The sequence below is a fragment of the Candoia aspera genome, chromosome 1 (genome assembly GCF_035149785.1).
Source record: "Candoia aspera isolate rCanAsp1 chromosome 1, rCanAsp1.hap2, whole genome shotgun sequence".
NCBI lineage: Eukaryota > Metazoa > Chordata > Lepidosauria > Squamata > Boidae > Candoia > Candoia aspera.
The window spans coordinates 262,426,467-262,440,993 of NC_086153.1; the positions used below are offsets into that span (position 1 = coordinate 262,426,467).

Below are 14,527 nucleotides of genomic sequence, written 5' to 3' on the forward strand. Positions count from 1 at the left end.
CCATCTATTCATTAATGCTACCTAAGAGAATAATTTTTCCACCTCGATCACATTCATTCAGGATGTAGTTCAGTTTTTTCCAAAACTCATCCCATTGCATTACTACCATTCCCTGGAATGCAACATGCAGGTATCGCCAGCCTATGGATTCCTACTTTTATTTTCCTACTTACTTTTAGTAAGGTAGGGAAAGAATCAACTGGGTTACTTGCTCTGTTTGTATTCATGCAGCCTTCAATGCTAATGGTATAAGGATATAACACATTTTGGCTAGTATTTATTATTTATAGAATATATGTACTGCTACAATCCTGAGGGTGTCTAAGTAGTGCACAAAATAACAGTGTAAGTAAAAAAAAACCAACATAGCAATAATCTAAGCAATATGCCCAAATGAATAACAAAATCAAACATAAAGTATTGTTAAAATATTCCCACTATAAAAACAGCAGGTGAAGACAGCCTATTTGGTGAAATGATTAAGGATAAACTAATCTGTTGTGCTAGAGTGTATTATAATAAGATTTTAATCATATCAGTCATTCTTGATTTATTCCTGATGCATGGTACAGCAGCATAATTGCCCCAGTCTTTTAAAAAAAGTGATAGATCATTGCCTTTAGATTACAGACCTAGCAATTTAATTAACACTGTGGCAAAAAAATTGTGTTATATTCCTGTTAACCACACTGGAGACTTGGGCAGTTGAAAAAGATGTTTTTGGGAAAGAACAAAAAGGGTTTAGGAAAAGGTATACTGTGATTGATAATTGAGTTTAGAAATATAAATATGTGTAAATACACAAAGTTTAATAATGCAGTAAGTTAATACAGAGCACTAAGAATAAAACATAATCCATAAAACATATGGATTATGTTTTATTCTTAGTGCACTGTATTAACTGACTATATTTACCTGTCTGGTGCCAATGACTCCACTACTGTCTAATTTCCAAAAACCTTCCAGAAAAGCTACATTTTAACAATCTTCCATAGGCCATGAGAATAGATTTGCCCTCAACTTGGGGGATAAGCTGTTCCAGAAGAGGGCATACCCCACAGAGAAAACCTATTTTCATGCCCTCTTCTTATTGTACCTCTCAACAGACATTCTCTGTTCACCCAAAATGAATGGGCAGAATCTATCTGGGAAAGGTGGTCTTGTAAATACAGAGACTCTGAGCAACAAGCATAACGATAGCCCAGTTTTACACCAAGCACACTTACACTATGCTATGCAACTCAGGAGTTTTAATCTAGAGATTCACCTTGCAAGGCAGGAATACTGTTACCAGTATTCCACAACAGAGGGCACAGTGTATATAGTATAATGATACACAGATACTGGTATGATTTTCCATATGGAAAATTCAAATTTAAAACCTTTTTCATATCTGGAACTTATTGTGTATCCTTGGGAAATCACTATGGTCCCAAAATCATTTTATACACTATGCTAGGTGAAGTTGTAAGAAGGCCAAGGTGATAGAATTCTGGTTGGTGCTATTTCAGACTCCAGTTTGGTGAACATTTTGAAACATTTGCCTTCCATTTTTATGCTACATGAACTGAAAAAAAATAGGAAGGAGAAAATAATTGTGACCATAATTCTAATTATCTCTGTTGCCTTTCTTAATTTGAAAGAGAAGTGGGTCTAAATATTGGCGTCAGTATAATTTCCTGTGAAAAATTACAAAAATAATAAGATCTAAAAAACCCAAATCTTTCATTCTGTGAAAAATTACAAAAATAATAAGATCTAAAAAAAAACCCCAAATCTTTCATTCTGGGTAATAATCTTTCACATCAAGTGTAAAAATTAAATTCTTTATATATTGCACTGGCAGATTATTATGTAGGCATATATTTACAAAATCCTACAGAGCCCAAAATAGTACAAACCAAAATTCTACTAAACCAGCATTTCATGTAATATTTTAGCCTCTCCTTTATCACAAAATTACTGTAAATGTAAGAAGAAATAAATCCTATAAGCAAAACCATGATCTTCTCAAAGAGTGGCATACAAATGTATGAAAATCAGTGTACAGTAATTTGATTTCACGTTCATACTTTTTTACCCAATACATTAAATATATATTCAATTGCAATTTAAACTGATAGACACCGAAGAAGATGGCATGCTTTACTTATTCTTACCTGAAACGGTGACTGATTATTATAGTTCTTTAATTCCTTGTTTGCTCCCCGTAACAACAATACTCTTGCACAGCTGTCCTGTAAATAAGTAGTTTGTTACAATCTTCATTTCTATATGCATAAGAGTAAGCAGGCTATCTGAAGGCACAGGCTTTTTTTTAAAACTGTTAACAATAATCTTAATCCCGCCCAGATAGGGACTAGGTTTTCAGAAAAAGGCATTCTCTTACTGTATTTATCAATTACAGTAAGAGCTAACTGGGGCTGAAGCACTGTTTGTCCCACTGAGAACTGTTTTCCCCTAAGCCCAATCCAAAAAATACATTCAAACATCAGAAAAGTAGTGTAAAGGAAAAAAAATTTCTCCTAAACCAAAACGGACCAAAGTTGCTCCATTTTGGACCCCAGGAAATATTCAGTTCTTTTATCTCAGGCTAATCAGTTAGAGACTGGCTGTTACCCTCCTTTTCTGCTCTTCTTTTTCTTTCACATTTCTTTCATCATTCCTCCCTCTTTCCCCATCTGGAGGGAGGAATGATGATGGCCAGCCTGTTTTAATCAATTTGGAAGTATTTTAAATTTGAAACAGCCGAACAAGAATGTAGTACAGAGACAGACTTCCTGCTTCTTATGTATAGATGTTTTGGTTTTTAACACCTGTCAACTTCAGCCAATATAACAACAACAACAAAAAGAAGGTTGTAGGCTAAAGCATCTGGAGAGCACCAAGTTGCCTATCCTGATGAAGGATGGGTTTTCTTTGTTTGTTTTGAAGATGGCATTTTGTTTCAGATTTTTGAAGTGTTCTTTTGACAGCCTTAAAGAATTATTCTAAAATATATTGCCAAACAAAACATTGCTCTAGCTCCACCTGAGACACAAAGCCATATGGGAAACTTTGGGCCAGTCACTCTCTCTCAGCCCTAGGAAGGAGGCAATGGCAAACCACTTCCAAAATCTTGCCCAATAAACCTACACAATTTGAACCAGATATTATTGGTCACAAATACACTTCCCAACTATCATTTATTAGACAATGATTTCTCCCCAGAAAGCTTCCCAGATACTCAAGTAGACAGTAGTTAATGTATTTTTTTTAATTTTTTGTCTACCACCTGCAAGAGCTTCCAGATTTAGTTTCTGATTTATTAAATGCATTCATCCTAATCACTACTGACTTCAATAGGACTGAAATATTATTTGTAACATTCTTCTAAACTAAGACCAATAGAAACTTTCATCTCTGAGGTAAACAAGTAAAAGGTTTTGATTACTACCACCAGATAATTTTCTTTTTCTCACATCTCAATCAGGAATGTCAATCATTTTGGGGCTGAAAGTTGTACTTTTCGAGCCTCCAAGGACAGTAGAGAGAAAGTTATGCTGAAACACTGTCATCAATAGAGGGGATAGTCCAAAATTTAAGGCCCCTATTGATTTGGCGATTGGTTGATTAGAGTTTTTTTTTAAGGAAGGGGATGAATATTTTTTAAGGCAAATACGTTACACTTGTTTTGAGTTTTAAGAACTCAAAGAAATCATATCACCCCAAACTAGTGAGTTATCATATTTTGGCATCACAGTTTCTAGGGCTCCTGGGGCAGCAATAATGGATCTATTATTTTAAACAAAAATTAAGTGAAATATAATTTATCTTCCAACTATATTATCCATCCTAAATATAGGAATAAATTATTTGCATTGCCCATCAACTGAAGGAGAAATAAGACATTGTCAAAAAGTTCTTTTTTGCCCCCCATGATACATGTCCTTTTGCATTTTTTTCTAATCATACTGATAAATTCAACTCCCAACTACTAATCCTTTCTAAAATGAACAGGCATTTTAGCATAGCAAGGAAAGGAAATATATTTGCTTTGACAAGGTTTTCACAACTGAGCAGCAATTAAGAAGCAGATGTTTTAACAGATGTTACAACAGGCCTCATTTCTTATGTATTTCTAACACAGAGTAGCATTAGAAGCCCAATACTGTAATGTTGAAGTTTTGGGAATCGATCAAATAATAAAATAAACTAAAACCTTGTTTGTCGTAAATATGAAACCCATTGGTTTTAACAAAACTAATAAAGATGATTTGTGTGATGCGTGGAGGTATCATCATTTATGCACAACATCAAAAACAACCAGAGATTTATACCATAAAAATATGTTATTTCCTATAGTCACACTGAATACATCATTTATGCAAATATATTTGTATATCAACTAATTGATAAATTGCTTTCTTCTGGTGGGTGAAATGACCAGGGTAAATAATTAATTTCTACTTCCTCTTATAAAACCTCCAGCTGTTTGTATGAAAAAATTCTAGTCAAGTTAAACTATTAAACTCCTCAGTTATTATTTCATTATCTTCTCTGATTGTTTCTCAGTTTGTTCTACCCCAATCATAACTTCATCCCTTTACTACTCCCATTTTGACATTCCTACAAGAATTGTTAACTAGCCATAGAATTATTAACTGCTGCTTGCACTTGATCTAGCTAGATCCAGGAATATCTAAGTACCTGGCACTATTCCAAAAAAAATAAAATGTACTGAAACCAAGCCCACTTCCAAATAAATGCATTCATGGCCTGTATTTTACAGTTTTTGATAGATGACTCCCTAAGGTAGTCACCTTCTACGGGCTTATAAGAATGCTTGTACTACTACAGTGGAACTGACATCTCAACTTGATTACACTGACTGGCCTGGTTCAAACATAATACAAATCCAGATTTTTTTAAAACCAGAGTTTAAACTTATCACCTATCAACTTAAGCAAAAATCAAACAAAAGATATTATGAGCCAGCATTACATGTGAACCAAGTTGCTGTTCCCAGCTGCTGCAAATGTTCAAAAAGCCTGCCTAAAAATTCCCCAAAACAGTTGTGTACAAAAAGCAGCATTCCAGAGATGAAACATTCTGAAAAATATGTGAACACTCCATTCCTTTTTGGATCATACTGATCCTACTATGTCAGAGATAATGTCATAGTTTTCTATTAGTAAATTTTCCAGAATAGGAAGCAGTTCATGATATTCTGGAGATGAAACAACTAGATCAGTACAATTGGAAAAAAAAACCCAGTAAGTTTCTACATCCCTACACAAAACATCAACCCATGCAGAGGTTGATGTACACAACTAGTTATGTACATCAGCATGAGTAACTATGACTGAAAAACTGAGCATTATGTATGCTAATAGCAACTTAAATTTTCTCATGCATAAGAGAATATTTTCCTATTCCATCAATAGCAAAGCTGTAATAACTAACCTGATTGTAAAGAGCACAGATATGCAATGCTGTGTTTCCAGATGCATTCTGAGCTCCCATATCAGCTCCATAGAACAGAAAATGTTCTAAATGCTGGACATGCCCGTATCGACAAGCCTATAAAATAAAGTGTTCACATTTTAATTAAAAATCTGTCAATTGTAATGTAGAATATATTTTATATCCCTGAAGTTTTAAAGCTTTGAATACACATAATTATATAATAATTAATTACATAATATTACATAGTTTAAATAAATACACAAGTTATTTATTTACACTAGATGGTGAACTACTGACACAAGCAACCAACTGACCAGTTCGGGTTTTTTAAATTAAAAATGGCCAATATCTCACAAACCTTTATGTTCTGTGTGTAAACTTGTGAGATTCGGCCACTTAATTTTTTTTTAGATTCCTTTTAGATTAATTTTAAAACTATTTTTACAAGTAAAAATGTTATTTTTGGTTTCTGCAAGCTCATATAAAATTATAATTCAGTGTCCACTAGCTGAAGAGATTGCTGATGTTAGCTTTACATAGCTGAAATGTGTGTTATTGCCAACTGTATAATTAATAAAGTGATCGTTTGCAACTGTGTTTTCAGAGTGACTCTAGTTGGCCCATTTTCAGAAGTACTAAAACACTTGATGGTTAAACATTTAAACAACAGTGTAATTAGAGAGTCATATTCTAACCCCAAAACACTTTAGAAAACAGAGAACAAAATATATAAATAAATAATTTGACTTCCCAGATACTCTCATCAGAAATAGTTGTCATAATGTGGTTTTTCTCTAGTAACACCCTAATCAAATGGATAGCTAACAAGAATAAAAATGTCCATACGATCGATCGATCGATCGATAGATAGATAGATAGATAGATAGATAGATAGAGAGGCAGGCAGGCAGGCAGGCAGGCAGGCAGGCAGGCAGGCAGGCAGGCAGACACAATTTTAAAATAGCACCAAATACAACGAAGAACATCCTTTTGTTAAAGCATTGCTCATATAAGACCGAGTTAACCTTTCATAAGGCATCAAAAACTTGGTTGTTCTCCCAGGCTTTTGGACCGAGACTTAAATGATCTCTGTTGGCTGATCTGTTTGGTTCCAATCCTTGGATTAGAAATGGAATGTTCTTAGATCTCTGCACATGCTTAAGTTCATTTTGTTGTTTTTGGTTATTATTTATACTGTGTTTTTGTTTCAGTTTTAAACACTGTTTGCCTCCTAGAGTGAGATGGGTGTCTATATAAATTGTTTCACTAAATAAACAAATAATCTTGTGATTGGGTACTAACTTATATTTTAAAAAATCAGTACTCCACTGGGAAACCTTAGGCATTTTAATGAATGAGTTATCACCAGTGCAGGACCACCTTTCTGTGAATTCTTCTTGGAAATAAAACACACAGAAGAACTTGGCTGAAATATTTATATGATAATATCTTCAAACAGCCCACTATCTAAGGGACTTATATCAATAGAAATGAACTGTTCTTGATATCCCTCCTCCTGTACATCTTCTATTGGAAAGAGAAACTGATCACCTGAAATCTTGGTGTGCTAAATTAGCTTCTTGTCCATACTCTGTTGGTTTACAGCTAAGAACTGCATTAACAGAAAGCCTATTATTTGACAGTTTGTAACTACATCTGTTAACCTAAAATGGAAGCATCACATTAAATTATGTTTTGTAACCAAGGTTTTGCTGAGTGAGCGATAGAGGCCAGATATATATATACAGAGAGAGAAAGAGATACATACTTCTAAGCCAACATATATTAAGTCAAAAGTAAACAAACCAACCACCTAAGAGACGGCTCTATACATGGACTTCACCAGGTGGACAACACCAAAATCAGATTGATTACATCCTTTGCAGCCAAAGGTGGCAGACATCTGTACAGTCGGTAAAAATAAGGCCTGGAGCTGACTGTAGTTCTGATCACAAACTTCTTATTGCACAATTTAGGATCAGACTAAAGAGATTAGGGAAGACCCACAGATCAGCTAGATATGAGCTCACTAATATCCCTAAGGAATATGCAGTGGAGGTGAAGAATAGATTTAAGGGACTGGACTTAGTAGATAGGGTCCCGGAAGAACTCTGGACAGAAGTTCGCAACATTGTTCAGGAGGCGGCAACAAAATACATCCCAAAGAAAGAGAAAACCAAGAAGGCAAAATGGCTGTCTGCTGAGACACTAGAAGTAGCCCAAGAAAGAAGGAAAGCAAAAGGCAACAGTGATAGGGGGAGATATGCCCAATTACATGCAAAATTCCAGAGGTTAGCCAGAAGAGACAAGGAATTATTTTGAAACAAGCAATGCGCAGAAGTGGAAGAAGACAATAGAATAGGAAGGACAAGGGACCTCTTCCAGAAAATTAGAAACATCGGAGGTAAATTCCAGGCAAAAATGGGCATGATCAAAAACAAAGATGGCAAGGACCTAACAGAAGAAGAAGAGATCAAGAAAAGGTGGCAAGAATATACAGAAGACCTGTATAGGAAGGATAACAATATCGGGGATAGCTTTGACGGTGTGGTCAATGAGCTAGAGCCAGACATCCTGAAGAGTGAGGTTGAATGGGCCATAAGAAGCATTGCTAATAACAAGGCAGCGGGAGACGACGGCATCCCAGCGAACTGTTCAAAATCTTGCAAGATGATGCTGTCAAGGTAATGCATGCTATATGCCAGCAAATTTGGAAAACACAAGAATGGCCATCAGACTGGAAAATATCAACTTATTTCCCCATATCAAAAAAGGGAAACACTAAAGAATGTTCAAATTATCAAACAGTGGCACTCATTTCACATGCCAGTAAGGTAATGCTCAAGATCCTGCAAGGTAGACTCCAGCAATTCATGGAGCGAGAATTGCCATTTGTACAAGCTGGGTTTAGAAAAGGCAGAGGAACTAGGGACCAAATTGCCAATATTCGATGGATAATGGAAAAAGCCAGGGAGTTTCAGAAAAACATCTATTTCTGTTTTATTGACTATTCTAAAGCCTTTGACTGTGTGGACCATAACAAATTGTGGCAAGTTCTTAGCAGTATGGGGATACCAAGTCATCTTGTATGCCTCCTGAGGAACCTGTATAACGACCAAGTAGCAACAGTAAGAACAGACCACGGAACAACGGACTGGTTTAAGATTGGGAAAGGAGTATGGTAGGGCTGTATACTCTCATTCAACTTCTACGCAGAACACATCATACGACATGCTGGGCTTGAGGAATCCACAGCTGGAGTTAAAATGGCTGGAAGAAACATTAACTATCTCAGATATGCAGATGATACCACTTTGATGGCTGAAAGCAAAGAGGAACACAGCATGTTGCATGATGTGTTCTGCGTACAAGTTGAATACGTAGGGTGAGAGTATACAGCCCTGCCGTACTCCTTTCCCAATCTTAAACCGGTCCGTTGTTCCGTGGTCTGTTCTTACTGTTGCTACTTGGTCATTATACAGATTCTTCAGGAGGCAGACTAGATGACTTGGTATCCTCATACTGCTAAGAACTTGCTACAATTTGTTATGGTCCACACAGTCAAAGGCTTTAGAATAGTCAATAAAACAGAAATAGATGTTTTTCTGAAACTCCCAGGCTTTTTCCATTATCCATCGGATATTGGCAATTTGGTCCCTAGTTCCTCTGCCTTTTCTAAACCCAGCTTGTACATCTGGCAATTCTCGCTCCATGAATTGCTGGAGTCTACCTTGCAGGATCTTGAGCATTACCTTACTGGCATGTGAAATGAGTGCCACTGTTTGATAATTTGAACATTCTTTAGTGTTTCCCTTTTTTGATATGGGGAAATAAGTTGGTATTTTCCAGTCTGATGGCCATTCTTGTGTTTTCCAAATTTGCTGGCATATAGCATGCATTACCTTGACAGCATCATCTCGCAAGATTTTGAACAGTTCAGCTGGGATGCTGTCGTCTCCTGCTGCCTTCTTATTAGCAATGCTTCTTAAGGCCCACTCAACCTCACTCTTCAGGATGTCTGGCTCTAGCTCCCTGACCACACCGTCAAAGCTATCCCTGATATTGTTATCCTTCCTATACAGGTCTTCCGTATATTCTTGCCACCTTTTCTTGATCTCTTCTTCTTCTGTTAGGTCCTTGCCATCTTTGTTTTTGATCATACCCATTTTGGCCTGGAATTTACCTCCGATGTTTCTAATTTTCTGGAAGAGATCTCTTGTCCTTCCTATTCTATTGTCTTCTTCCACTTCCATGCATTGCTTGTTTAAAAATAATTCCTTATCTCTTCTGGCTAAAGATAGATAGATAGAATTACATATAAAACATTTAAAATGGTTCTGGGAAGAAAATTATACAAAATTTAGAATATGAGCAATAGCAATTCCCAAAAAAATGGAAATTTACATTTTTTTTCTTTTTGCTTGTATCATGCAGTTTCCAAACCTAGAACAGAACCTTCCATAACAGCAAAATAACAAAAACTCATGAATGACAAGATTATGTAGCAGGCTATAAAACTTTATCTATGGAATGCTCAAAAATATGATTTGCATCACACATATACTCTCAACCTAAGAAAGCAATTCTTTAAAAAGCAGGAAATAAGTTGGCTGCAAATACTGGGTATGGTCCATAGAGAGTATGTCGTGTGTGTATACATACATGTATGTGTGTATTTGTGCCTCTGTATGTGTGGGTGTGTGTGGGTGTATCTGAAATGACTGAAAAAACCCAACTTGGAACAGATAGCTTCTTCATCAGAACAAGGTATTTCACACGCTACACAATTAGTAGAAGAAAACATGATATCTTCCCTAACAGTGTATTCCTAAATATGTCCTAGCAACGCTAGCTAGGAAATCTTAAGAGTTGCATTCTCAAATATCAGGAAGGTCATCAGGTTGAAAAAGGTTGCTTAACCCAAAATTGAGTAATTACATTGTTCATGTTTACATCACAGATATAAACCAACCTGATCTGTCTCTGATTACAGCCAAAAAAACACTATCACTGATTTTTTTTTTTTCTTAGTGCAAACTAGGAAATACAATATACACAGAATCTTTTTAATAGAAAATTATGCCTGAATATATGACAGTCAAGAAAGACATAAATATACTGGTCTCAGTCAAGGTTTACTGCTCCTCTAAGCAAAACAGGATTTAAGAAACCTATGGGTCCATAGCATCAGATATCCAACTTCTCTGTACTAATTGTGCTTTCCACCATCCTTCCTAGAAGCCATGGATTCAATGCTATGAATTTGGCAAAAAAAAAAATTATGCAAAATTGGCATACAAAACACCAGCAGCAGTGTTTTATAATAATTAAAAACAATACCCTAAAAAGATGCCTTCCAGGGATGTCAGTTGACAACTCCCCACCTAGCATGATTAGCTGGTTCAGCAAATCTAAAGGAAATCCAGTTAGGGAACCTACATTAGAAGAGAAGATAAATTTTCTTGTTGAAAAATGCAATAACTGGGCATGATATGCCTTTATGTACTGTGTCCTTCTCCAGAGTAGATTGTCATAGGCCTATTAGTCAATGGTCCTACAATCAGCATTATGTTCTTGATCCCTTACTGAAAATGAAAACAAAATGTATACATATTTTATACAAGAAAGACAAGAAATGAGTGAGATATATAAACAGCATGTCTATGAAGCGTGGCACTGTCCTAACGGCCAAATTGCATGTTCTCTTAAATTTGTGATCTTTTAATTCAATATATACGTAAATCTAGAAGAATTTTACCTAGAAGATCTTTCTTAGAATTCTGCTCTTCTTCCTCATATCTGAAGTAAGATATTTATCCTGGTTTTTCAGTTGGGGAGAAGGTTTATTTATGCCATATTTTTAATCACTCACTAAAATTTTGTCTTTATTGTATTTTGAGTTTTATCTGTTAAGTGTCTCTTGAGCTATAGTTGAAAAGTGGCTGGCAAATTAATGAAATAAATAAAACAGGGGTTTAGATCTAAGATTACCAGTGCCATCTATGAGTCCAACAATCAAAATGATCACATTGTTCCAAGTTTACCTCCTAAAGCACTGAAAAGTTATATAAACCTACTGTGGGTTAATTCACCAATAAAACTGGGCCAACTAAATAAACTATGATTAAATTAAACATGGGAGAGCTTGTCATGCAAACACACCTATGGCTTAGCTCCTCAGAATTCCTGATATTACGTGCTAAATGAGAAAGTTCAGCATTGCCTAATGAATAAGTTAATTCTATTGATCAGCTCAAGAGGGCACTATAAACACTAAGATGAACTTTAAAATGATTGTTCTAAAGGAGATATTTGCACTTGCTAAAAAACTGAAGCACATTCACAGTGACAGAGACTCTTTGCAACAACAGGAACCATGGGACACTTACACTTTAATCACTTTATGACAACTTTCATTCAAGGAGTGGTAAAAATGTACCTCCATTTTTCATTACAGCACAAACTTGAAAGCAATATCTGATAATATCTGGAATGATGCATCGTATCATTATTATCTCACTTACTATCTTTTTACCAGTACAATAAATAAAATTTCCTTTCTGTTAACAAAATTAACATGTATTATCAAGAAGCGTAAACCAGCCATTCAGAGAAACAGAACCGTAATTGGTTAGAAGGGAAACATCAGAATCAACTGAAGTTACTAAAAACAAATAAACAAATCCTCTCCTCATAATAAAGTTGAAGTGAGCAAAGAAAATAACACAGAAAGGACCAACAATGAAACAATATGAATATTTTCACTGAGCCTACTAAACATAATCAAAAAGCTGATGCCTTCATGAAGGTGAGCACAGAACTAAATAGTTTTATCTTTGCATCCCTAAATGAAATAGCTTTCTGTGCAAAAGTGAACAGGCACTAAAACAGTATGTTAGCATACGAGTTAATATCCAGTATTTATAGATACAGCAATATGGTTTTTTTTTCAAATTGTTGTATGATTTTAGTAAACAGCTGTTCTATTTAAAGCCATTTTACTGGAGCAAAATTTTAAGTACAGTCATTTGGAGGATTCCAAGCAACTGATTTCAGAACCTTTCCTTCATAATATCTTTTCATTACATAGATTATAAGATTACAAAATATCTGAGCAAAAGATAAAAATGTCTCAGCAAAATCAATAATTATCTTAGTGTTATCTTTTATACCTGGTGGATTTCCTGCCATCCATTTTCATCTTTGCAACCAACTGTAGCATGTTCATGTAGCAGCAGCTCACAACAATATGGATCCCCTCCTACTACAGCCGTGTGATACAATGGTGTCAGCCCACAACTATCTTTGTAGTTTGGAGATGCTCCAAGCTCTAAGAGGGTCTGTAAAGTAATTTTAAGTTTTAACAAAAGTATGAAGGTAAACGATCATTATTTTTATATTTTTATCCTTTTCAGTACAGTGGTAAACTGATCACGCAGTCCAATGTATTCTTACTTGAGAACAGGTCCTAGAGAATATAGTGAACCATATGACTACACGGTTTGTTTTTCCTTTTGGCTAAGCCATTATTTGTTGACCAAACAAAATGATGGGTTTATAAATAATACTAATCCATAAACTACAGTTTACAAACCACAATGGCTGGGTTCACACATTACACTAAGCCAAGATAAACAAACCACATAATTTTGTGTGCTGTGCAAAGCCAGTATGTTTCTCATGTTAAATACACAAAGGTATGAGTTGTACAGTATGACTATTTACTTGGAAATGCATTGCATTAAACCTATAGGACCTTTACTAGCTACAGTATGTATTTAGGATTAAAAGATCAGGCTGTAATGGTAAGTCCCAGCAATGTCTGAAGAACCTTGAATGCCAACTCCACATCTTTTAGGAAGTCAAGAGACATCATGAAGCGCATAGCAAGAGTTAGGCTTGCCACAACCCTGCTTTTATTGGTCCAATTCCCCTTTGTCCCCCACCCCTCCAGGTGTGGATGCTGCTGGGAAGCACATTCTACTTGCAAAGTCTGATTTCCAAATTTAGGATAGAGGCAAAGAAAAGAGATATTCATGTATTTCTTCTCTTCTTACCTCTTGCATTTTTTTTCTCACTACAGTGAAATTCATAGGGTTGTGGGGTAATGTAAAAAGATTCATCAGTATATAATCACAAAGAAATGATGTAAGATAATACCATGATTTCTATTAATTCAGGTATCAGAACACTACTATTCCAGAATCTGTGACTGTATTACAAGCAGAATCTGTATGCTTTCAAATTTAGAAAGCAAAATAAATTAATGATTATTAAAGGACAAGCAGAACAAACACATTTTAGGTTGAAACCACTTTGATAAATAACCTTTGAACTATTCCATTTTCCTAAAGACAAATATTACATTGTATGACAGTTGACACTGTAAATTTTCAACATCCTTTTTCCTTTCTACCAAATGAATTCTTTGTTGAAAATAAGTCTTGAAAGCCAAAAGCCAAAGATAAAAACCTTTGAGCAAAACTAGATTTAAAAATCCATTAAGCACACTGGAAATTAATGCAGAACTTTTTACTTATATCTTTTTTATTAAACAATATGCCTTGTTCAATTTACCTTCAGGGTCACTTGGTTCTTGGCTCTAGCTGCTTTATGTAATGCTGTCATTCCATCTTTGGCTCTAAAATCTAAATGAGCTCCTCCATTTTTCAGTGCTTTGATTACTTCTGTAGTGTTACTAAGTTGAGCTGCCAGAGTTAGTGGGGTTTCTACAGTAGACAAGAATGAAAATAAACAGTAGGGTTTTATTATGCATTTTCAACAGTTCATACATTCAATGTTTTTCATTTTTCATTAAATAAATTAGTTTCTTACTAACAGTTTTGTTTACTTCGTACCTCCACTTTCTAAGTCATGATAGTTAGGATCAAGTCCTCGGTCTAGCATCTTTATTATTTTTTCAACTGAGTGGTGTTGAACAAGGTCCATACATTTTCGAAAATTAGCCTGAAAATATTAATTTGGGGATAAGCATTTCACATAGGAAAAAATGATAGATTTTCAGATACACAATCATGTATAAACATTCACAAATCTGTCCATATTCAACATATCTTCT

The 14,527-nt window shown here is 35.2% G+C and overlaps 1 protein-coding gene across 1 annotated transcript in view; it reads right to left on the reverse strand.

Moving 5' to 3' along the window:
- SHANK2 (SH3 and multiple ankyrin repeat domains 2) overlaps nucleotides 1–14,527 on the reverse strand; it is a 362,929-nt gene that overhangs the window by 308,081 nt on the left and 40,321 nt on the right. Inside the window, exons 5-9 of the mRNA XM_063289598.1 lie at nucleotides 14,307–14,415; nucleotides 14,026–14,177; nucleotides 12,621–12,788; nucleotides 5,446–5,562; nucleotides 2,160–2,237 (exon numbers count right to left, since the gene is read on the reverse strand). Of these exons, the coding sequence (XP_063145668.1) occupies nucleotides 2,160–2,237; nucleotides 5,446–5,562; nucleotides 12,621–12,788; nucleotides 14,026–14,177; nucleotides 14,307–14,415 (624 nt within the window). The remainder of the gene's footprint in view (nucleotides 1–2,159; nucleotides 2,238–5,445; nucleotides 5,563–12,620; nucleotides 12,789–14,025; nucleotides 14,178–14,306; nucleotides 14,416–14,527) is intronic.